This window comes from Lissotriton vulgaris, chromosome 2_1 (genome assembly GCF_964263255.1).
Source record: "Lissotriton vulgaris chromosome 2_1, aLisVul1.2, whole genome shotgun sequence".
NCBI classification, from domain to species: domain Eukaryota; kingdom Metazoa; phylum Chordata; class Amphibia; order Caudata; family Salamandridae; genus Lissotriton; species Lissotriton vulgaris.
Genome location: NC_141687.1, coordinates 1,413,601,010 through 1,413,626,904, shown reverse-complemented (window position 1 = coordinate 1,413,626,904; position 25,895 = coordinate 1,413,601,010). Strand labels below are relative to the sequence as shown.

Here is a 25,895-nt window from a genome sequence, read left to right as displayed (position 1 = left end):
TATTGGGTTAGTGACATGTTCAACACATCTCTGTACAGCTTTTTCGTCACTAATAATATTTCTTGAGAGCATGTCATAACTTTAAATGGTGTTGGGTTTTTTAACCAGGTCAATGACAATTCTTACCACCCGCTCTCCGGCACTTAAGCCTGATGACTTCAAAAGAAAAAAACATCCGGTAGAAACCATTAGTAACTGCCCAACAGAAAATGCGAAATCTACTCATTTCACAAACAATATTTTGGGCGCAGAACCTGCTCTGCCACAACAATAAAACTAAAGTAACAGCGAGGACGCCCAAAACAGACAACTCCAGTCCTTCTGCTGCGTGAGCCTGTGCACTTATGTATGGAGTTGTTACTACACTGGAGGAAAACGCACCAAGAACGGGGATAGTCAAGAAATGCGCACACACAGAAGTACCCCAAAGGACTCCACCGACAAGAAAAGACAGCGCTATTTATTCTTTCAAGGTTAACGACCACTTTCTCTGGACACAGCTCACATGGAACAAGGTGCAGCGGGGAGTCTGGCTCACGACAGCCGCCCTGCCTCCCCCACAGCCTGAGAACTTCGGTGCCCCCCCCCCCCACACAGACAGACACACACGATACCTACCCACGTGACCAGGGGGCACTCCAGAAAGGAGCCCATGAGCTCCGAGATGGTTACATCAATGGTGTTGGATTCCGGGTGGGAGTTTAACGGGGCTGGTCTCATTCCAAGCACAAAGGAGAGCGGACCGAGCAGCCCATGCTTCGCGGATCAGGAATCCCCTTTCTTGAGAAGTGGTGCTGCCCTCTCTAATGGGTGAAGTGGCCCATCTCTGCTCCTGGAGGGGAGGGCGCCTTCGCTGCTGCTGCTGGTGGTGGTGGTTCCTGTAGCTCACACCCCGGCGGGGGGTCAGAGGCCTTCCCTAAGGGGAAAGTGATGCAGAGGAGGTACAAAGCTTCCCAACAAATCCACTGAAGATAAAACGCGAGAAAAAAAAATCACCACAGACAAAAAAAAAGCTTTACAAATCCAAGGAAAGTTGCTGTTTATCCAAACCCAGCAGCAGAACAGACGCTTCTTTTATGATAATCCTTGAAAAAAAAGTAGCGAGACAAGTCTTGAATTTGGGAACCCCCTATAAAAGTGGAAATAATTCATGAGTCGGTAGTTGCCAGTTTTGTTTGCGAAGTTGTAGCTGTGACCCGGAGGGAGGCGACGCTGGGGAGAGCTCGGAGTAACACAGGGAACGCGCTCCACTGAAGCGCAGCAGACTACCTGGGCAATGTGCACCGCCTCGGGGGATGGATACCGGAACTGCCCAATTGGAGACGGGGAGGGCTCGGTTCTGCCAATAGGAGCGCGCCCTTACAGGGTCGGTCTGCTCCTCTGTGAACAAACCCCCAGAGACCAGGAGGGGCGGGGCTAGTGAGGTAGGGTGCGAGAGGCTGTCTCTTGTTGTCCACTAATGGACGAAGAGAGGCTATTGTGTGAGGCGGGAGGAGCCTAAAGTTTTGCCGGGAGGAGGACAGTGAAAGTGAGAGAAAGGGTTTTGTGCGGCAAGTGCAGAGGAGGAGTCCTCTCCAGGAAGAGGACGATGCTGGGACGAGATGATGGTGCTGTGAGACTAAGGGGGAAACATGTTTTAAAGAGTTAATGTAAGAGGACGCGACACATTTAGGAGTGCATGTGCCTGCGTGGAAGGCGAGCTTGACCCGAGTGTGCACTTGGGGTTCTCCGGCGGGATGTCCTCCGTGCAGCCCTGCGAACTGGCGCTGTGTTTGTCTTTTGGAGATGTGTCTGTCAGGAGCCAATAGGGACCCGCCCCAAACCCTCAAATGTAGCCCAGACCACTGACCTCAGCCATACCGATTAATGGTCAGCAAATCCCTGCTGCGGAGCGGAGGGAGCTGGGTGGTTACACCTGCTGCCCCGGTTCCCAAATTCGCAAACCCCAAATAAACTCGTAGTAGCCTCAGAAAAATACAAATGTTTTGGATGCAATAGATAAAAAAAAAAACATGTTTAAAGGAATGCAATATAACCCTACTCGCCTCTCCACCCTTCCCTCCCGCCCCCGCCAAAGCCCACTCTTTATCCCCTTGGCTTTCAAGAAGTTACAACAAGTAATAGTATTTAATATACTTGCTGTGAACAATTTAGATTCATTTGGACAAACCGAACATCGCCGCCGGCCTGCGACCAGGAAGCCAGGCAGGCCGGGCGGGATAACCGGAAACCGGAAGTAGGAGGGCGGGAGCCTACCCCGCCTCCCACGGAAGAGCCGCGGCTGTTTTGAGCACCGGAGCAGGCAGGAGCCTACCCTGCGCCCCGGTGCACTCGCCCTGAGAAGGAGGGAGGAAGAGTCCTGCTGCCGGTGCTTTCCACGAGGCTCCCAGGAGTGAGGGAGAGCCCGTGGTAACCGGCATTGAGGAGCCCTGCAGCTGCCGATGAGAGGAGAGCCGCCGCACCAAGGAAGCCGGTGAGTGGGGTTTCGCCTTGTTGCTGAGCTGCGAGGGCGGGGGGCATGTGTGTGTGCGCGTGCAGCAGCGGGGGCTGTGTATGTGTGTGAGCTTGCGTGTGTGTATGTATGTGTCTTGGAGTCTGTGTGTATGCGTGTGTGTATGCATGTGTGTATGCGTGTGTGTATGCATGTGTGTATGCGTGTGTGTGTGTTTAAAAGAGGCCGATGACTGTGGGGGGGAGGGGATGTGTGCGAGCGAGTGTCTGTCTGTCTGTGTGTGTATATGCGCGCGCATGTGTGCCAACTTCAAGAAATCGGAAGGATGTACACGGCGCGGCTCGGGACGGAACGTGCACGTTCGCGCACCCAAATCCGGCAGAAAAGCTCGTAACACCCTCGTGTCCCTAATTCCCCCGAGACGGGCGGCTATACGTCTCCAGCTGGACGCATCCTTTGGATGCTATTCCAGCGAGACCTAAAAACAGGACAAGGAACGAAGCAAGAGGTTCAAGATGGAGGGAACATGGACGTCAATTCGTCCAAATGCTAGGGGTAGCGAAGTGACATCACATGCCATATGACCCCCCACTGATGTCACAGTAAGTGACATCACACAAACTTTGACCTGGTGACATCACAGGAAGTGACACACTGCCCTTTGACCCACCCGATGATGTCACAGGAAGTGACATTGCAAGACATTTGACCTGATGATATCAAATGAAGTGACATTACGTGACTTTTGGACCCTGTCGTATGGTTTATGGGCCTCTTTTGCGTGTATGTTAAGTTAGCATGGCTTATTCGAGTTTAAACACCATTTTTCCCCTATGCTGCTTTTGCACACGACACTGCTTAGCTGTTTTTGCTGACTTAGCTTGGATGAAGGTCTATACATGGGAAACGGGTTGTTTTTCGACATCTCTAGACATACATTGTATCCCCAGTCTGTACAGTGAGTGCTAAGCCGCCAAGGTTATCATAACGTGCGCCTGTTTATTGGATTGTCCGTGTAACACATTCTAGACAACAATTTGGCAGCTGCAAGCCGAGTAGGATTTTGGAGCCTTTATCATAGCACACTTGCCAGAATTGCACACACTTAAAAGATTCCAGGCATGCAGAGAGACTAACCGATCCTGATGTAATTTACACTTACTGAGCGGACATGTAAATAGGGTCCCCCTAGAAAGCTCAAGAGACCTTCTATAGTTTTATAATGAATGGTTCCTAGACAGCGAGGGTGTTTTAAATAGGCGCTTTTCTCACCTGTTGGCACTATCATTATAACAGGATTCCTCCTTTTGTATTTTATGGAATTTTAACCATGCTGTCCGTATTATTATTATCCATATGTATGCTGATGTTGATTAAAATACAACGCTTGAGATCACGTTGTTAAAATAAACATTTTAACTTGCAGTGTCTCTATTTTACTCCTCTTGTGGACTGGTATGAGCGTATAACGAAAGAGTGTTCCCACTTCCCACTATTCCTGAGATGGTTCTAGGTTGTCTAATCATTGGTTTCTTTGCTATAGGAGCTAATGTGACACGGATTGTTAGTCTGGGAGGGGGATTTTGGGTACTAAGGTGAGTTTTGGCACACCCTATTTCACTGAGGTCCTAAGTCTTTGTGCACAGTTCTGTGTTTGCGCAGAATCCCTGTAACATCCCCATGAAATCAAAGGAAGCAACATTGCATGACCTTTGGTTTGGGGCTATCACAGGAAGTGATGCATCTATCTTTTGGTTACTTACATCACACAGAGGCTTGAAAATCTCTACAGATACAAAAGAAGTACACCATAAACAGACATGCTTCAATCCTACTGAAAATGCAGCTACATTTATTGGTCAGGTAGTATCTTAAAAAATTAAGATACTTTAGCATTGATTAAGAGCCTATTAAATAGTGTACAACAATGGAAAATACACTAGTCAAGTTGAAATCAGCCATTATAAATGTCAAGTAACTTTTAAAATGGGAAGGCTGATGGGCTTATAATGTTCAAAACAAGTTCACTTTTCATTTGTTTTTTAAACTAAGGGTACCATGTAATTAAATCTCAGTCTCAGAACATAAGATAACAGTGCTATTTACCATAAACATAAACATTTAATGCATGTCAAGTTCTCCCGGCAACCCTCCTGTCATGACATGGTACACATACCTATTAACCTGTGGTGCCACTGAACCTTTCCAGGTTTACTACTTTTAATTTCTTGTACAGAAAACAAGCACATCACTGGTTCATTCCATCAACACATGTACCAAGCAGAGCTGCTCCTCGAGGTGAGCAAGACAACAAATTAACAGGGCAAGCTGAGCCAGCGCCGAGCCAAGGGTCTGGTTTGGCTCTAGGAGCCAATGCACAAGCCAATCCTTGAAATTGTTTGCTTTGCAAATCATACAAAAACCTTATGTAAAATATGATAATGTGTCTTCAAAATTCAGAAAGTATAATAGATCACAGTATAGCACTGCGCTGAGAAGTGCTTATTAAGTGATAGCTTTAAACATGAGCCATCAGTGAACTAAGAGGTAAGGTAGCTGTCATGTAAACCCTATACGTTGCCCAGATTCTAAAGCAGCATGATAGTTTAATAAATCATACACAATAGTTTTTTGTACAACTGATATTCTGAACACACATTTGAAAGTATTTTTTATAAGTTTTAATGAAGAAAAACAGGTTTTCTGGTTTCACTTACACTTTGTACAAAGCAGCCAGTAAAAGGCTTACTTTATTACTGCTTTTGGCCCTAACACTCATTGTAGTGCCCATAAATAGCCCAGCACCAGTTGGTGAAATACCGCCCTGCCACTGGATGCCTTTTGAAAGAGTCAATAGCGAATTAACATTGACTCTGGAGGGACTCACCTACACCCAAGGCAACTCCTGGAGCCCTCGAGCTATCCTTGTGCAGATCTCTGCATCTGGGTGAATCAACACTGTCTGCAGAGCACCTGCCAGGCTCAGATGCACGGCGCCACTGCCAGGGCAATGCTAGAGTTCCACTGATCATGGTGTTCTCTTGACTTTGCCAGTCACAAACGAATATAGCATGTTACAACGCATGCTAATACATTGTGTACTATTACAACACCCTTGTTACAACCGCGTTGTTAATACACCATACCTTTACATCGCACGTCATTACAACGACTTGCTGTAGGGGGCGCGCTGGACTTAGTAACATTTACTATTCCTACTCCATGTTGCGCAACAGCAGGTAAGGTGTTGGATTTTATATCCAATACCTTTGCGCCCCCTCCAGCAAGTCATTGTAATGACTTGTGATGTAAAGGTATTCCGTACTAGCAACGCAGTTGTTGTAACAACCACGTTGTAATAGCATTGACTTGTTTTAACAGCGTTGTAAACGCGGTTTCTCGTCAAATACACCAGCCTCTGGGAGCTCCACATGCACTTCAGTGCATTTGCTGACGAGGCTCCCAATGTGGACCTGCCTTGCCACGCCATAGCTCACACATGCGCAATAGTCCAGTACACGGTGGAAGTATTGCGGTGCCTAACTTTGACATCGTCAGTGCGGTCTTGGATATTATTGAAGTGTGGAACCGGTCCATAGCCGTAAGAATGACATATTTCCATTCTAAACGGTAAAGCAAACAGAATCTATTTGATTTCATGTAAGGGCCTTCCATAATGTCACTGATGTCCTGACAAACAGTTAGGGAAGCCAGGTGGCAGCAGTCGCAACGGGTGGCATAGGGGTCGCAGTTGCGACCCCCTAATTGATGTCGATGGGAGGGAAAGAGTTTAAATGAGTGAGAAGTATACAACAAAAAAATATCAATGAGAGGAAAAGAAACACTTGAGAAGCAATAAGGAACAAGTTGAGAATAATATGTAAGAAAGGAGGGAACAGGGCATGTGGAATAGACATGGAAAATAATAGGGAGAAACGAGGAGAATGGAAAGCAGGAAAATAAAGCGGGGAGAAGAAGAAGCAGAATTATGAGAAGAAACAATGAGGAAAAGGAGGAACGAGTACAGGAGAAGAGGAGGCAGGAGAGGAGAAGAGCAAGAGTGAAAAGGTGGGGAAGAAACATGAGGAAAGATGAAAAATGCACATGGAGGAGGATAGGTTGAAGAGTTGAAATAAGCACTTGGGCAAGCTACAAGATATTTGCGTTTATACAAGCTGTGGCCACCATTGTCAGTTCTTAAAATCCTTGACCTGTACATAGCCATTTCCTGTACCTTCTCCATATGAGTAGTATAGACAAGCATGCCAGAACAGGGGACAGCAGTAAGCAAGTTAACCACCACTGAGGCTTTGGGCTCAGGCCCCTTGATGTCTGCTCCATCACATCACCCCAGCATCTCCTAATACAATTCATAAAGCTGCTTCAGTTCTAGTAGCAAATGTCTCTCAACTGCAGGCAAATAACTTTAAATGAGAAATTTGAGATGATTTACCTTTCTTTTCTTCTTTCTTTTTGGCGCAGGGGCAAATCCTAAATAAGAAATAATAATAACGAAATTATCAATGAAACAGACTGCAAAGCCTCCTGCAAAAGCACTTCTATATAAACACAAATAAAACAATATATACATATAAAACATTCTTGGCAAGTCCAACATTGCATGAGGGCCTGATCCATATCAGGCTTTCAGGATATCTATTTGGGATATATATTAAAAAATGCTGCATCAAAATGGGAATTTCTTAAATAAATAAGTGGCTATCAGGAAATTCAGGTGTGGGTACGGCCCTCTTGGACTTCGTATGCGATATTGTTTTGTATTTTCATTGCATTTATATAGCTTCTACTACCCCTGACAAGACACTGAGGTTCTTTACTCCAGCAAGCACATTGATCCAGAACGCATGATAGTGGTTAATCTAGTGGGTATTTGTTAATATTGGTTAATAGTTTATTTTTATTTTATTTATTTTGAAAGTTTTATAGAGCGCGAACAAGATCCTTACGGATATCAGGGCGCTTTACAAACAAAGTGTGAATATGCATGCAAATGAATAATAATTAAACAAAAACATTTGAGAAAAGAAAGGTGTAAATGGTTACAAAATAAGGAGAAACAATGTAAGGTGGCAACGATGCAGGGCGGTCAATATACATAAACAAACAATATAAAAGCCTTATGGTTTCAAGGAAACCATTCTATGCACTTACTTTAGTTTGTCGGTTGTAGATTAATTTAATAAGAATTTGGGGCAATAATTATTAGGAGTTACGCTTCTGCAGATGGTTGCTGGGATTAATAGATGAACTAAAGGAAATCTGGTATTATTAGGCTGCAGAGGTATCACTTTCAAATGAGACTGAACCATGAAATGAGATGTGGTCAATTTTCAGAAATGTAATATTAGATATTAAGGTAAACATGCACGTGACTTAGAATACGTATGCTGAGAAAGCTCTGTTGAGCTAGAAAGCATTCAATCAGTATTCAGTATATTGAAATAGGTCTTTAGGATTTTATTTTAATGATTAAAATCACTGGTCACATTGCTGTTGCTGCAGTCTGTACATTAGGGGTTGATCAATTAAAAATAAAAGACGAGATTGGCACGCCAACCCAGGCACTACATAAAAGCTATTTAGGTGAACAGGCACCAGTGATCAAGAAAAACGCCATAACTCACAGTGCAAAATTGGAAATTTCTAAAGTGAGTGGATACACTGCCGGATTAGTTATGAAGTGGTGGTCAGAAACAAAATGTGAATGACTATTTAACAGATCAATGGACGCTTAGGGCTATCATCCGCTGCTCCTTCATATGTATATTTTTTTATTTTGAGCATATTGAAAAAAATACATCACGTTCGCACTACAGTCTCTGGTGAGGGCCTAAACATGTCTCCTCACCAGCAGACACCTTTGCAACTGCTCTGTTCATAGTATTATCTTTATTATTTACCTTTTTCCTACAGAAAGCATATAAAAATGTGGGCTCAAATATTCTTTATATTGTATAAAAAGGGCATAAAAGTACACAAAGCTGTACTCACAGTCTTGGCAGGCAGTCCATTGGGGATACTGTGCACAAAAGGCACAGAGAACAGAACACGCACTTAAAAAAAATCATAAGCGGACATTGTGGCTTCTGCTTCAGTGAATAAGAAGCAGGTCTAATGTTCATATCATCTGAATTTCTCGCTCAGCCATGTAAAAAAAATTAGCTTGTAGAGTTATTTCCCCGCTCAAGTAATTAGCATTCCTTAAAATAAAGCTGCGTTCATTGCTAATTTTGGGATTAGCAGATCTTGCTGTCAGCAACAATGAACATTTTTATTTTATTATAAAGCAGGTTTTACTTTTGATGCATCTAAGTGAAATATTTTGGCTCTTGGGTGGTGAAATGGCTTTGCCTTCTAACTTTACATTATATAGAACACGACTAGCTTATAATACCCTTTATATACAAGTTTTTACATCACAACTAAATCAATGACCACATGAAATTAAGAATTCACTATGTGACCATTTGTATGATGACCGTGCAGGCATCCTGTTTTTAATCAATCAGTAGGTTTGTAGAGCTCTTCTGGTCACTCGTGAAGGTATCCAGGTGCTGGCAGGGTTCAGTTGATTAACTGAATAGCCAGGTCTTCAAGGACTTTCGAAACTCTGAAAGAGATGGGAAATCCTTAAATTAAAGTGTACCTTGTTCCATGTCTTTGCTGCTAGGTAGGAGAAGGACCTACCTCCGTATCTGCTATGCCGGATGCAGAGGCTGACAGTTAGAAAAAAGGAAGTGGAAAAGACATGTCTGGTGGGCTGATAGATTTCAGGCAGTGTTCAAGCAGGCAGGTCCGCAGTTGTGTAGGGCCTTGGATGCATGGGTCAGGAGCTTGCATAGCGCATGTTCACCCACGGGTATCTTGGCACTGAATAACCAATGTTTATTGTTACTCAACTCAATGGTACTCATTTTATCAAGCTCAGAAGGATAAAAGGCTGGGTGGACCCGCTGGGATTTGAGCCTGTGACCATGAGGTCGAACACATGCCTCTACAGTGGACGCATTAGTCCACGAAGTAAGCAGATGAGGCATGTCTGGTGGCTTAGTACAAGTTTGACTGTGGTGCTCTGTATGGTCTGTAGTCTTAGGAGGCGAGTTATGATTATTGTCATGGTTAGCTTGTTGTCCAGCATGATGTCTAGGTTCCTAGCATGTTCAGTGGAGGTGCTAGTAAGTCAGAGTTCTGAGGGCAACCAGGATGCATACCATGGGTAGCTTTGGCTTCCAATGATCAGTACCTCTGTCTTGTCCATGTTGAGCTTCAGGCAGTTGTCCTTCATCCAGTTGACGACATCTGTCATGCAGTTGTGTAACATGGTCTTGGTGTTTTCTTCGGAGAAGGAGAGGATTAGTTGTTTGTCGTCAGTTTAGGCTATGATGGCAAGCATGGGTTTTGCCAATGCTAGCCAGAGGGGTCATATAATACTTGAAGTGGGTGGGGCTGAGTGAGGATCCTTAGGGTACTCCACAGATGATTTCCTTGGGTTTGGAGGTGAAGGAGAACTTTTTGCGTTCTTCCAGTGAGGAGAGAGGCAATCCATCCGAGAGTGTATCCTTGAATGCCTATGTTATGCAGCCTTTTGAGAAATATGGTGGGAGACCCTATCAAAGGCTGCCAAGAGATCTAGGAGGAGCAGTGCCGCAGCCTCTCCTCAGTCGCATAGGGCTCGGACGTCGGTAGTCGCTATGTGGGCTGTTTCTGTGCTGTGGTTGCTGCGGAATCCCGATTGGGAGAAGTCAAGTAGGAGGTTCCATTACAGATATGAGGAGAGTTGTTGGTTGATTGCTTTTTCTAGTATTTTGGCAGGGAACGGGAGCAGGGAGATCAGTTGGTAGTTGTTGAATTCTCTGGGGTCTTCCAATGTTTTCTTTAGTGGACCTTGTGGAAGGTGGCCATGGCAATTGAGGTGTTGAAAAAGGTGGTGAGTACATGGGTGATTCTGGCTTCATCTAGGTTGAAGATGTGGTGAGAGCATGATTGGTTGGAGCTCCTAAGTGAACCGAGTTCATGATGGAGGCAGTGTCCTTTGGGACTAGTTGGCTCCATTCGGTTAGTCAGGTGTCTGTGGTGGTAGCAGGATAGTTGTGTTGGTTGAAGAAGTCAGTGGTGATGTAAAAACAAGTCAATGGCCTTGGGCTTGAAGTTTCTGTATATGGTGCCGATCTTGTGAAAGAAATGTAGACGGTTGTTGCAGAGTTCCTGTGAGGGGTTAATGTTGCTAGTTGCAGCTCAGGGGTTGGGGAATTTTTTGATGACGTTGAAGAGTTCTTTGCTGTTATTGGAGCTTGATTCGATGCCTGAGGCTAAGGTCTTTTTCTTCAATTCTCTCTGGTAGAGGTTGAGGGCTGTCTTGAAGGCGGTCTTGTTGGCAGTGTCCTCACTGGTGCACAATCTTCTTTCCAGTTGTTTACCGTGTTGTTTAGTGGTTCTGAGGTCTTCTGGGTAACAGTTAGCCTGCTTGGTGGACCATCTGTGGATGTTGGGATCGGTGCAGTCAGAACTGATGGTGCTCCAATTATGGACGTTTCTGACATTCTGGTCAAGTTTTTTGGAGGAGATTGAGTGGATGATGTTGAGGGCATTGTTCTACGCATCCTTATAGACTTTGCTCCAGCTGCAGTGATGATTATTAGGTAGACTGGGGGTGGAGGTCCATGAGCTGGTGATGTTGAAGTGGAGGATGGAGTGGTCGGTCCAGGTGTGTTCCGTGGTATGGCTGTACCGGATGTGGTGACTGGAGGTCAATATGGAGTCTAGTGTGTGGCGTGCAGTGTGCATGGGGTCGTGGATGAATTGGTTGAGGCCGATTATGTTCATGCTCTCAAGGAGTTTGGTAGTGTAGATGTAATTGTGGTCGTTGAGATGGAAGTTGAAGTCCCAGAACAAAATGTGGTTTTTGGAGTATATGGCAAAGGGGATGATGAAGTTGCAGAAGGTTGGACGTGGTCCTGGAAGATGGTAGGGGACGGTTCCCCTGATGCAGGTTTCGCCGTCTGTTTGGAGTTGGAAGTTGAGGTGTTCCAATAGCTGGGGCGATGTCATTTGTGGTGGTACATCAGATGAATTCCTTGTGTATGATGGCAACCTCTCCCCCAAGGCTTGTTGATGCGGTTGCGGTGGGTGATATTGTATCATTCAGGTATTGCAGTGGCGATGTCAGGTGTGGAAGTGGGGTTGAACCAGGTCTTGTTGCGGAAGAGGGCGTCAGGTGTGAGGTTGGAGATGAGGTCCTAAATCTCGGTGTTGTTTTTGCATAGTAAGCGTGTGTTGAGAAGGGCACATGTGAGTTGGAGTTTTAGTTCAGGTGGTGTCTGCGGTGTGATCAGGTGTGGCTGGTCAGTGGGCTCATGTGTGTGCTGTGGCAAATGAAGTGCTAGTGTTTGTTGCAGCATCTGGGGTCGAGGGTGTAGAGTTCAGCAATGGGGTATCTGTGGGGGCAGGAGGGCCAGGAGTCGTGACGCTGAGTGTTGTCTAATCGGACAGGCGCAGATGAGCTTATCTTTAGCGTGCCCGCTGGGTGGCTACGCTCTGGTCTGAATTAAGTAGGTCCTGAGGTGGGTAGGCCTTCTGTTGGTGGGAAGAATAGTGACTGGAAAAACTGGGCCGGGAAAAGCCGGGCAACGCAGAGTCACTTGGTCAAACAATGGCAACTGGATCAGGCTATAATCGGTAGGAACTGGAAGCCACAGACAAGTGGCAGGCTAGGTGCCAAGAAACTCACACAAGAAGTGTTTTTATTATCCTGTTATAGTTTCCAAACATTGTGGTAGACTTTATCTTTCCATTGTAGCACAAAAGATGAAAGCTGCAGAGGAGCAGCGGAATAGTACATTAGTCAAAGTTCTTTGATATCACGCATTTTAATGCATCCAGAGCGCTTATCATCAATTGTGATTTTCAGAAAGTTTGCAGAAAGTTTGGGTAACAAGACGGGCCAGGTGCAGAGTAATTTTTCCCTTTATGGCTCGGGGATTGCACACAGTGGGCAATAGGTATATACAAACTTGATTGCAATTGCAAACACTCTCATCTCATTCGGACTCATTTGTGACAGTAGAAAAGTCTTTGCCTATGTACCAACCCCATTTACGTAGTCAGTAAACTTTTACAGACACCTAAAATGGATCTCCAAATGGATACTAAATTGCAATTTGCAAAGGGGCGTGTTGTAGGTGTCCCTGACAAATTACTATCCGGTACCAGATGCATCAATGGTTTGAGAGCGGAATTACAGTTGCAAGCCGTTGAAAAGATACTGACTCCTGTGTTCAGGAAATAACTTATAGGCAAAAGGGAGTGCGCAGATGCGAAGGGGAGATCATTCCGATGGGGAGATCAAAACGATGGTACACCTGTATGCTTTAAGGAAATCACAAGTTTACGTTTTGTACATCCATCATCCCAGAGGTGCTACCCTTTGCAGGTCACCACCAAGGATGGGTGTGAACAATCTGAGTGAGTCGTAATTTGCGACCAACCTACTTAATATTAATTAGGAAGGTCAAACTGCGACCCACTCAGATTCCTTATTTTTCTAAGAGACCTATTAGTAGATAGGCCGGTTAACAAAATAAGTTTCTGGCCAAAACAATTTGCCCAGAGTCCTTCATCAGTGCCTTGTTGCTTGAAAAGAAACCAGGACAATCAGTGGTGGAAAGAAAAAGAGCAACTTCAAAATAAATGCAAAAGTCAGAAAGGAATTAGTAAAGAATCATGTGGTGAACATAGGAAGAATAAATGAATGGATTAATTAATCAAGGTGATATGGATAAGAAATATGGATGCTCTCCTCGTCGGATTATGGGGGGACAAAGAAATCGCTTCCAACATGAGTTAAGCAGGAATCTACATGGATGAACAAGAAAGGGCAGAATGATAGCCCAGGGCAGAAGTACAAAGGCTGCCAAAGAGGGCTAGATTGCTATTTCTTCACTTTGATTCCAACTGGAAGACACAAGTAATAAAAAAAAAAATCAGTAAACGAAAAGAGTAACCATTTAGAACCAAAAATAAGCAACCAAAATAAATATAAATACATTTTAAAGATTGCAGTGGGACATTATTGAAAAGTAGTAGCTCAAGTGAAAATAAAGTGGCCAAATGTGTTCACACAGCAATGTGACAGAGCTGAATATCTAGTAACTCATAAAAAACGCCTATGAAATTTAAAATGTGCTTAAAATTCTTCCACTCATCATTCATGGTCCCTCATCCCATAAACCACCCTCTTATACCAAAAAAAACACAATCAGGGAATCCCAAAAGTAGAAGACTGTAAGTACTTAGGGTGGGGGCGGGAGGGGGGCAGGTGGGTACATAATTTACTGTAAGTCTTGTAACATCATTGAAGTGTCGATTGCAAAATATTGGGAATAAGTGGAAATGAAGGACATTTGGTAAAGGGCAAATGTGAGAGAGAGTGATATATCGAATATTGAACTTCAGCTGGTTAAAGTGCCATCTGCATGCAACCTACAGAGACACAAATACCCGTTGCACTCCTGAGAATCTTAATTATTGCAAGTGTTGCTGTTAAACCCAGGATCAGATAGAGACCAAACTCCCTTTTCTATAGGAATCGGATTTCTATCCACCATGAAACTACAATCTGGGAGGCGGTGAAGTACTTCATCAGAGGTTTATTTTGTACCATCAAGTGAGATCTCTTCAAAGCGTACTTAATGGAACGCAAAGTAAGAAGCATTGAGACACTTTTCTCTATGACAGATCTGGAGAGAATTCAAAATAAATTTAGCAACGTCACTCAGAATACATGGATGAACTGTGATAGGAAATATCATTCCACTGTGACTTTGGCTATCTTTATGCGATGTGTAGCAATCTTTTAACACAACAGACAACATACTGAATTATGTAATAGGGATGAATTGTAAAACATTGTATGCAGCACTGGTAATTTTAATATTTCAAAGTGAATTTTCCAGTTAAATGTAATATGATCTCACTCTTTGGTCTTTCACAAGCCCATGTGAATATTTGCTCCTAAGCCGACATGATTACTTTATAAATAAAGATTTCATGAAAACATTTGAGGAGCTAGACAATAAACTGCAGACCTACTAGGCATGGGCGGAAAATCCGTTCCGCTCGCGGATTTTGCGGATTTTCGGGAAATCCGCAATCCGCGAGATTTGCGAATTTCCTGAAAAATCCGCAAATCCGCGAGCAGCGGATTTTGCTCGCACTGCTCGCACTGTTCGCGTGAGTTCGCGCCCCGCGAATAAGTGCGAAATTGCAGAAATACGATTTTAGCAAAACTGAAAGTAACTACTTACCAGGTTCAAAAGTTCAGGCTCATCATTAGTAGCCATTTCCTGTAGTGCTTCCTGAGGGGCCCCTCCAGAGTTCAGTTGCCAGTTGCAACTATTATGTGACCCTGCTCTGAACCTCAGAATAGTTACACATATGCCACAAAGGTCCTGAATTACAGCTAAGGGAGACAAGCAGGAGCCAGGCTGGAAGTTAAAATCCATTAATCAGCCCCTAATTCATTATTGTCAGTTGGGGCAGGGCAGGTGTTGTAACTAATTTTGCAACAATGAAAGCACTTAGCAAGTGCAAAAGATCACTAATCAGGGCGCACTAAGGAAGCAGGTGCCAGCTAAAAAAATATTCTGTGACACATTAATCAGCCCCAAATTAATTCAGGTCACTTGAGGCAGGGAAGGTGTGCTTTGCTTTGCCAAAAATAATGTACACTGGACAACCAGAGGGTGTGGTGATGAAACAGAGGGTGGCATGGGTGGGCCAGAGGGTGGCATGAGTAGTCAGAGAGTGGCAGTGGTGACAGAGAGTGGCAGTGATGAAGAAGAGTGTCCCAAACAGGTTGGACACGTAGAAACAACAAGTTCGCAAAACTTGCGACCCGACAGGTAAGTTCGCAAATTGCGAAATTGTAAAAACCCTCGCGAACTGGCAGAAACACGGGCGAACACAAAAAAAAAAAAAAATCCGCAAATTCGCGGGAATTCGCGGATTTTGCGGATTGCGAGTTTGCAAATCCGCAAATTCGCGGATTGCCAATCCGCAAAATCCGCTCATGCTTAAGACCTACACTGCTTGGACACCTGGATCAACAATGGCATGCAAAAAATCCAGTGCTAAGAAAAAAAAACTAGAAACCCCTTGCTTTGAGGCGTGTCTTACATTAAGAGCCATTGCCGCCACCTTGAATTACCACAGGGCAGTTTCACGGAAATCAGGGTGGAAGACAGTGTCACATAAGCTACAACCTGAAACCACGGACGTAAGGATGAGATATTTTCTTGTGTTCAAAAATTGTTCAATAAAAATCTGTGGAGGCAGCGTATTCATTAACAGTGTCTGAAAATGCAAACAACCTACAAAAAAAATCAAAAGCCAAAAGCAAACTTTCACATTGTCAAAACACAAACTGGTACACCTTGGTACCTCATGTATGTTTCTGCTTCTCGCACTGAGAGAAATCAGAAGGTGTGGTTTGGTTGGGGGCGGGTGGGTGTGTCTGCTGGAGGGCAGGGGAGGAGTGGCTTGCCCACTGTTGTGGGCGCTGATTGTTTGGTCGCGTGCCCCTCCGAGAGTCATACCAGCTGCAACTGCTGTGGTTGATGTAACCCTTGAAAAACCATGGTGAATGTGCAAACTGATTGAGAGAAAAAACAGTGGTGGCCAGTCTTTTACAAGTACTGTGGCTCTCCCTCTCACTTCTCCAAAGCATGATGAGAGTGCATCCAGCTGAGAAAAGGTCAGCTTGAACAACACTCACCATGTGAGGGTCAGGCAGTTAGGTGCCTGGCAGCTTGAGTTACTAACAAGGCAGGGAAGGTCCAAGGATTCCAAGGCTAAACAACGCTAAAACTTTTCTCAAACCTGGCAGCTTGAGTGATGGCTTGCCAGGCTGAAGATATCACAGCACAGAAGGTAGTGACATCTTCAGCCCAGCAAAGCCTTGGGATGATCCTCTCCCTCGTAAAAGGCGGGGACAGTGGGACATCACAGAGTCAGCTTTCACGCTTCAGATTTGAGCCCTGAAGTGCCAAGGACTGTCTATCAATGACACCTCACATCGCTATTTCCGAATTCGACACACAGTATGGTTGAATCAGCAAGTATCAGTGACACCACCTCACTCTGGGACGAGTTAGGAAAGGCCCGCCTCTGATTGGCTGACCCATGACAAGGTTAGCCCTTGAGAGGAGGCTGCAAAGTATTCTGTTTTCCTCTTCTCTCCCCAAACCCTCCAGCTCCTTCCTGGGCTTTCATGTTTCTCCCTTCCTCTACCTGTTTGTCTTGGTATCAACACCACATTCTAGTCAGAGCTTATTGAATGTTTGGGTCTGTGTATGGATGTAAGAGTATTTGTGCGCGTATGCTGTGATTGGTGTGTGCTTATAAGTGCTTGTGAATGGATAGGTGCGAGAGTGTCTGCTTGTGAAATTATTGGGTGTGCGTATGTGTGAGCGCTTGTGAATGGATGGTGTTAGTGAGTGTTCTTATGGATGGGTGACACCGAGTGTATGTATGCACTTATGAGTGGCTGGGTAGATTGAGTGTGCATGTGCCAGCCCCATTAGTCCTCCAATTACGAGCCACCAGTGAGAAACAGGGCAAAAATTATATGGATGCCAAGCAACTCTGGTAGTTGGAAACCATCTGGGGAGAGGATGTTGTCTCATGGCTAGACTGCTGACCTTGGAGCTGGGAAACCAAGGTTCGAGCCTCGGGGTCGACTCCACATCCTGCGATTCTGGGCAAATCACTTAATCTCCCTGTGCTTCCCCCAAACATTTTTAAAAAAATGAATATGTCCTTGTGGAATGTAACTGATGCTCATGTAAAGCGCTCCAATCCTTCAGGTCGAGTTTGCGCTATATAAATCTGCAAAAATGAATAAAAATCTGTAGTGTGTTCGGAACAGGTCTGAGGAAAACCAACAGTTCTACTGCGCCTGTGGTCTAACTGTCTCAGTGCAAACTCTAAAACCTGTGCAATTAAGCCGTCGTGAACTGGCTTCCCATCAGCTAGTCATGGCATGATTTGCCTTTGCATCCTGGGTCTCTTCACTGGAGGCTTCTACCAGTGGTGTAACGAACCTTGAGGGCCCCCCCTGCAGGGTAAGTGAAGGGGCCCCCTGCAGACTCAATCTAAAGCTCCCCAACAGAAGTGCGGTGCTGGCGGGGCCCCCTGGAGGGTGAGGGCCCCCCTCACCGCGGGGGCTGCAAGGGCCTGTGTTACGCCCCTGGCTTCTACATAGCCTTCCCGTCCTCTCCCCAACAAACAGGCAATCTCTACCAGGTTCTATGATGGAAATACTGCGGTATGTAGTGCTTCACACAATCCGAAATAAAGGAATAAATAAAACGATACCACTTCCTGGATCCGGCTGCAAGAATAATATAATAATAATTTCTTTATTCGGCTTTACACATAGGAAAACCATAAAAGCAACATTTGATAATACAATTACATATTTAAACGAGAGATCATATTACAAAATAAAATAAAATTCAAACAAAGACAAATTAGTATATTTTAAAACAGAGTATCAAATTATTTCATTGCGTCGTCTGGAGCTAGAACCGGCATACATTTTACAGAGTTTTCCTGTGCTTCATAACGCATTTTAGAAAATTAAGGACAAGATAACAAACAAGTTCAAATTCTAACAGTTGGAGACGTAGCATTGCAGGACGACACTGTCTAAGTCCCCAACGCCTTAATAGTGGTAGTAGCCAGATTTTCCTGTGTGAATGATGGAATTTACAAAACAATATTGTGTGTATGTTGGACTGTGTGGATTCCTCATCACAGGGACAGGGAGGGAGAATTAGGTCCCATCTATTTCTCTCGGGAAAGGCTACTAATCTGTGAAAAAGATCTAATCTGAATCTTGTCAGTAGCATTCTATCGTGCGTACTAGTCTGTAATGTTAAGTACGGCTGGATAGAATATGTGACCTGGATCAAATTCGCATGAAGAACCGAGGATTTTGTCGACTCAGAAGTCAGCCTCAAGGACTCTAAGTGTCTCAGGGCTAGTTGTTTCAACACTCCCTTTGGAAGGTCAATAATACCTTCAGGTTGGAGATAGTACTTCTCAATGCCAAGATCCTTGAGGAAGTTTCTGATGTACCGAAGCCATTTTACTTCTGAGGATTGATCAAGAGCCATTGAGTCTACCACGATTGCCTGTGTCAGCGCATTTTTATCAGAGGTCCAAATGCGCCGCCAAAGCAACAATGGTTGGATCTTTAGCAGATCATCTAGGTAAGGAATTCCAAGTTCCAAGTGGGATGCGTAAATTGAAGTGCATCTCGGTGTAGCTAGAAGGAATCGGAGGAAGGTGTTTTCTGCCACCTGGAGGGCGCTAACATCTACGTGTCCCCAGACTCCCGCCCCATACAATGCAATAGCCTGACACTTGGCACTATAAATTTTTAATAGCTCCACTGGTGCCCTCCTCCCCAATCTCTGGGAGAAGCTCATCAGGGCCACTATGGATCTTTTAAACAGATGGCACCTTGCCTCTACTGCTGGCCTCCAAGTCAGCCTTTCGTCGATCATGATTCCCAAATACAGGTACTGGGCAGTTACCTCAAGTTTTTGGTTTTCGAGATAGATGTCCTTTGCTCAATTTTTCCCACTGCCTGCTATCATGACAAACGTTTTTTGACATTCACATGTAGGTCCAATCCACCCATGAAGTCTGTATATCTATTCAGGGATTTCTGTAATTCTCACGGAGTACGCGCCAGAATAACAGCATCATCTGCATAAAGCAGAGCGGGAATCAGGTGCTGTTTTACCCGCGGGAGATCCTGGCCCCCCTCAACATCTCTAGCTCCAAGCCGTTCGTGTACAATGAGAAAAGAAAGGGGGCCAGGACACACCCCTGGCTGACTCCACGCTCCACTCCAAAAGATGCTGTCAGCTCTCCCTTCGCGCCAAAGCGCACCCTCGCAGATGCTTTAGAATAAAGCTCTCTCAAAAAATCTAGAAGAGGGGGATCCACTCCCATTTGACTTAGGACCGTCCAGAGTTTTGCGTGCGAGACGCAATCAAAAGCGGCAGACAGGTCTACATACACCATATAGACCGTGTCCTTCTTTGCTTGGGTATATTTGCCCAATGTCAAGCTAAGATTGAGGGCCTGCTCTACCGTTCCAAACCCCTCCCGGAATCCGAACTGGAGGTCGGAAATAATGCCTCCCTCCTCCGCCCACTGCTGGAGTCGCTCAAGGATTACCCTGCCAACGACCTTGCCCAGAGAGTCCAGCAGGGAGATGGGGCGGTAGCATTTCACGTCCTGACGGTCCCCTTTTTTAAAAATACGGACCATGATGGAATTGGTCCATGATTTTATCAGTCCCACTTTTGCGGCTGCGGTACACACTCTGGTAAGAATGGGGGCCCAGAGATCCAAGTTGTGTTTAAAAAGATCCATTGGGACCCCGTCTGGGCCTGGAGCTTTCCCATTTTTACTTGTTTCCAGTGCCACTAATAGATCTAGGATGTCGAAATGCAGGGGTATTGGGTATTCGACTGTTGGATGTGTGTTTTCTGTCCCACCTGCTGTTACTGTATTTTTAAAGATTTTGGAAAAGTGGGACACCCATGTATCTTCGTCTATAGCCACTTCTATCTTGGGACTGTTATTGTCTGTTAAGTAGGGTGATCTGACGGTTCGCCAGAAAGCCTCGCTATTTTTGGAGACGGCACTAGTATGTAGGCCGTCCCATAGTTTCTGTTTTAATTCATGTATTCTTAGTTTGCGTTCCCTTCCATATTGCTGCCTAAGGAGTTGGATCTGCTCTGGGTGTTTTATGCAGAGCCAGCTTTAGATTAGTTAAGGCCACGGTACAACTATGGTTAAACCACCCTTTAATGATTGGGTTCGCGGTCCTTGGTTTCACTGTGAGACGTCCCTTGATTTTCTCTAATATTTGGGTAAAATTATTTAGGACTTCTTCATCTGTTTCTGATATATCCAGACATTTAATTATATTTGGGTATGCCGCTTTTACCAATTTTTTTGTAATTTCGGTTGGATTTATTTTTCCCCATTTTAATGTGTATCCATTTTGTTTACTTAACTCCAATTTGTTCTGGGCAAGAGTTTCCGCTATAGCTGTATTTAGGGGCATAGAATCAGTCAAGTAAAGATCAATCCTCAGAGCAGAATGATTACTTAGTGTATTAGTCAGAACCTGGAAGGATCTAGCTATGCATAGCAGTCCAGACGACAGGAGGATGTAATCGACTGTCGTTTGGTGTCCCCTACCCACATATGTTGGTTGGAGGGAGTTTGAGCCTGAGCTTGGCCTATTGGCTATTACAAGATCCAAGTCAGATAACACATTATTCATAGCAATCCCCACCTTGGTATGGGCAAAATGCATAAGTGGAGCATCATGTTCATCCACTATCCCGCAGCAATTTTTTTCAGCCTGCGGGCATGGGTGGAGATTGAGATCCCCTCCCCATAGAAGATGAATTGCCCCTTGTCCTGCCTTCGATTGATAAAACTGAGTTGATGTCTCCTGAATGTTAGAGAGAAGAGTCAGGAATTGGCCATCCTCTAAGTTATTATAGAGGTTAATCAAGAGGATGGACTCCTTGTTCATAAAGGAAAGAGAGAGTAATTGGAAATTTGGGTCAAAGTCGACTATGGACACTTTTAGGTGGTTCACGGTGTTTGCAATGTACGTGGTTAGACCTCTGTTAGGTCTACCTACACTATTGCCCAGGGCTGGGATAGAGAATGTTTTATAGCCCAGGAGGTGAAGCTCCGTCATAGACCATGTCTCCTGGAGGCAGATGATTTTACCTGGCTCCAGGAAGTGCATGGCAGTCCCATCCTCAATGTTAGGGTGTAAACCTGCAACATTCCAAAAGAGGATAGGTATGGGCTGTGGCTCTAGATTAACCGCCGCAGCTTCGTTTGCTGAAAAAATTGTTTTTGTTTTAGGCATTAACTGGGGTAGGTTAGAGTTAATAGATTCGATCTCCGTTTGCAGGTGCAGAGTCAATGATTTGACAGTACATACGTTTCGATGTGGATTACAGGAGGTGGGAGTTAGGGAGATGGCCCGGTCCGGTCTCTCGCGTCCTCCAACGGCCCGCCCTTTGCCCAGGCTTAGCACGGCGACCGCCCGCGCGCGTCCCGCATGGCGGGAATTTGATTAGATTAAATGGTCCTCCCAGGAGGAGGCATGTCCAGTGAGGGAAGAGGGAGCAGGTGTGTGGCGCTATGCCTGCTGGGCCTCGCAGTCCCTCAGTGTCCAGATGCCCTGCCCCACAGTTCCGTGAACGACTCCCGCGAAGCGGGGGCCATGAAAGGTAACAGGAAACACCTTCTGAATCCTCGTAGTCAGGAGCAGAGTTAAAAACGCAATTTAGGACAGAGTAGCAGCACCCATAGAGAGCGGTCCGTGATGCGCTGATGTAGAGCCAGGAGGGGGCGTGTCCAGTGAGGGAAGAGGGAGCAGGTGTGTGGCGCTATGCCTGCTGGGCCTCGCAGTCCCTCAGTGTCCAGATGCCCTGCCCCACAGTTCCGTGAACGGCTCCCGCGAAGCGGGGGCCGTGAAAGGTAACAGGAAACACCTTCTGAATCCTCGTAGTCAGGAGCAGAGTTAAAAACGGCAATTTAGGACAGAGTAGCAGCACCCATAGAGCGCGGTCCGTGATGCGCTGATGTAGAACTGCAAGAATAAGGAAGTGACAGAGTCAGTTAAAAGTGTTGGATTGGGAAAGACTGTGGGTGGCCAGCTTTTTAAAATGTATTTTTGTAAATATTCCATTAGGCATTTTAATCAAACAAAGCATGCAATGGTAAGTGAATAGGACAGATGCAAATCAAAAGGCATTTTACAGTGAATTGCAGTTCTCACGTTTCAGTGCGTCAGACAGGAGAATTATTTCTACCATTTAGGCGTTATGGATAGGCCTGTGATATGGGTCTGTGAGACAAAACGTTAACTAGTTGAAAAGATTCCTTTTATTGTTTGTATTCCATTGGTCCGGGGGAAATTTACTTCTTAATGAAAAAGAGAAATAAAGAGAAAAGGCGAATGCAGGCGGGAGGAGGGGCTCGGATATATTCCAAGATTCATCCAGGGTGGTTAGTTCGTGGGGTTTGGTTGTGGGCATCTAGCGGGGACCAAAGGGTCTTGATTTCTGATGGTCAAAAGTTTGGTTAAGGTTGTCCGCGCTCCTAAGAAAACAAACCCAGTCCCACCAAGTGTGATAAGATATACATTTGAAAGCATTCCAATTGCAGAGGATCGCTTTAACACGCAGTGTGAGTAGCAGTAAATAGTAGTAGTTCAGTTGTGTTGAGTGGTGGGGGGTTGGGGGGAGTGTCCAGGGACCCTAGGCGATTAAGACTGGGTCCAGCGATACTCTGTACTATTACTGATAAAGATCATGTGGTCAAGGTCACCCCCTTCTGGGGAGCAGGTTGAGTCAAGAAGACCTAATTTGTAGAGTCTACCTGGGGTCCCGTCCATGAGGTTCTCTGTAGCAACCAGTATTTGCATTAAAGTAAAATTAGGGAAATCTTCAGCTCCGCGGCACGTTTCCAGATTTTTGAACAATTGTTTTCAGTTAAGTGGGAATAGCCTTCTCTAAGACATGAGTCCGACCACTTCTTTTGGTATTTATGAATGGGGTTTGAGCTTGATTCATGACTATCTTCTAGATTTTCAAGGCATGGTGAGTTTGAGTTGAGAGCGAGTATAATTTTGAATACTTGGGGGGGTGAAGGTTTCGGAAATGTTGTCGCAATTGATCGCTACTTTGAGTTTTAGAAAGTTATGGAATTCCTTATTAGGAATGCCTGAAGAGGCCTGAAGTAGGGAGAGCAGGGTAGGGTTGTTTCTGTTGATCACATCTTCAATGTATAGAATATCATGAAAAGCCCATGAGTGCCAGTGGAGTGCTTTACCATCAAATAATATTTATGGGCTGTGCCAAATAAATGCACATGAGTAGTGTTTGAGTCGAACATTGTGTCTCTAAGAATGTCTAAGCAGTGTTGCGGTTGAAAATGATTCATTGAGATTGATGAGAGTGGTGTAAATGGTTGGAAGAGGCCTTTCCCCACATTGTAGGTGGGAGAAGGGGGTTTGGACTGCACCAGTGAATGGTTTGCTTGAGTAGAAAAGCTGTTTACATCTTAATGAAGCGTTGTAGGTCTACTCTCCCTTTCTCTTTGCTAAGGAATAGGACTTTGCTAGCAATTCTAGGTCATTTATTGCACCAGAACAATTGAGTGGTGTATTTGTTTCGCGTTTTGAAGAGAGTCTGATAATGCAAAGGGAAACATACTGATGATAAAGTGGACTAGTGGAGCAATTATTATTTTGGTTCATTCAAGTCTGCCTCACCATGTCATGTGTTTGGGGGACCAAGTTTCAACCAGGTCCTGGATCTTTTTCAGTTAGATCTTTTGAGTATGTGTGCAGGACTCAGAAAGGGATTTGCTTTGATGAAGACCTAGGTATTACAAACCGAGGTTTTGCAGGTTGAGATCTGTGTTGTTTATGATTGTGGGCTTGCAGATCATGTTGAGCAGAAGCACTTCAGTTTTCTCCTTGTTGAGTGTGTAGCCAGAGGCTGAGGAGTAGGCTTACGATTAACTTGATGATCTCCGGGATTGCTGCTTCTGCTTTCTTCAGAGAAGAGGAGGACGTTGTGCGCATGGTCTGCAACTTTATGGGTTATGGAGTTAAAGGGGATGCCTGTGATGATGGGGTTGTGGTGAATTTCCGAGCTGAGGGATTATAGGACTATGAGAAATAGCAGTGGTGAAAGGGGACACGCTTGCCTGGTCCCTTGTGAGAGACAATTATTCAGAGAGGGAGCCGTTAACCCAGACTTAGGCAGATGGGTTGGAGGATGGAAGACTCGATTCAGGAGTTGGCTTAGCACCAAATTGAATGATAGACAGACAGAGCAAACATACAGAAGATCGCCCATTCTTAAAGCACTGAAAGAGAAGTCAAGACTCACAGAGCATCTGCTAGTGTTGGTAATTTGGGCCGCAAGAATAAACACTGGTGGCAAAGTGTATAGGAACGTGTAGCCCATAACAGGAATGCCCACAACAGAATCAATGGAGCCGGATCCAGGGCAGATTCTCAAGATAGTCACTGAAGAAAGTGAAAAAGCTTTTATTGTTCGATTATTTAAAATCATTACAATATGCTAACTGTATAAAAATAGTTATCTAAAAAAGAATCGTAAGTTATATTCCCTAAACTTGTTCCTCCAGTCAGTTAAACGTAAAACCTTCATAAAATGTCATGTTCTGACTGTGCAGTTTAAAAACAAAGTGCATTAGTATTTTTAAATTGGAGGTGTATCCGCCTCTCTCCTCCATCCAGACCTACAGTTTCCTTTTTGCAGCTCAGCGTTTGCAGACAGTTCCACGCAAATTAAGTCTGTAAATTTCCCCAGCCGAGCTACTGTTTGACTTGCTGTAGACAAAAAACACAAGTTGTCTAGTCACTGAAGTCTAGACAACAGTGAATGGAACTCATGCACGTCATGAGTCATCCTCCTAAAAAACTGGCCCCGAGGGACCCAGCCCTCAGGGTAATACTTTGGACTGCTTTGCCCGTGAATCTCTTGCTTCCTTCAACCTCTGAACAAGAATGCCTTCAGCTGTACATTATTTCAAATACTTTGTCTCAAATTTTTGTCTCTGTTTCTGAGGGTGTTTCTTTCTTCCAGTGTTCTGGGGACAAACTATATTGTTTTAAATGGGGCTCCTAACCATTGATATTCGAAGTATTAATATTTTATCTTCGGTTGAATATCCTAATAAAATATTCTATTCCTTCCGATTTTTAAATGTTTTAACACTTCTTCCTACCTGTATGGTCTTCCATATTTCGGATTCCTTTCAACCTTTCAAAGAGGAAATTCCAACAGAAGAGGACTCGCCATGCAGAGTAGTTCGGGCAGATTACAGTAGTAATGTTGCAAAGAACACAGCGGCATTTGAATGACAGCTCTTCCTTGTTGGAAATGGCCCTTTTTGCAGGGTTATCCCCAAACTTTTTGCTTCTTCCTCCCTTGTTTTCCCTGACCTGTGGCTGTTGGCAATAGGACTCTGGGCACTTTACCACTGCTGACCAGTGCTAAAGTGCATATGCTCTCTGTGCAAATTGTTATCGTAATTGGTTATCCATGATTGGCATATTTGTATCACCAAGAAGTCCCTAGTAAAGTGCACTGAGTGTGCCAGGGCTGGTGATATAAATGCTACTAGTGGGCCTGCAGCACTGATTGTGCCACCCACATGAGTAGCCCTAAAATGGTGTCTCAGGCCTGCCACCACAGTGCAGGTGTGCAGTCTGAACTGCCATGTCCTCCTGGTCAGTGTCCCCACTGACCAGGCCTAACCCTTCCCT

At 44.8% G+C, this 25,895-nt stretch overlaps 1 protein-coding gene across 1 annotated transcript in view; it reads right to left on the bottom strand.

The window, feature by feature from the left end:
* C2_1H11orf52 (chromosome 2_1 C11orf52 homolog) overlaps positions 1–25,895 on the bottom strand; it is a 172,370-nt gene that overhangs the window by 32,087 nt on the left and 114,388 nt on the right. The window contains exon 2 of the mRNA XM_086957177.1: positions 6,906–6,943. Coding sequence (XP_086813303.1) covers positions 6,906–6,943 — 38 coding nt within the window. The remainder of the gene's footprint in view (positions 1–6,905; positions 6,944–25,895) is intronic.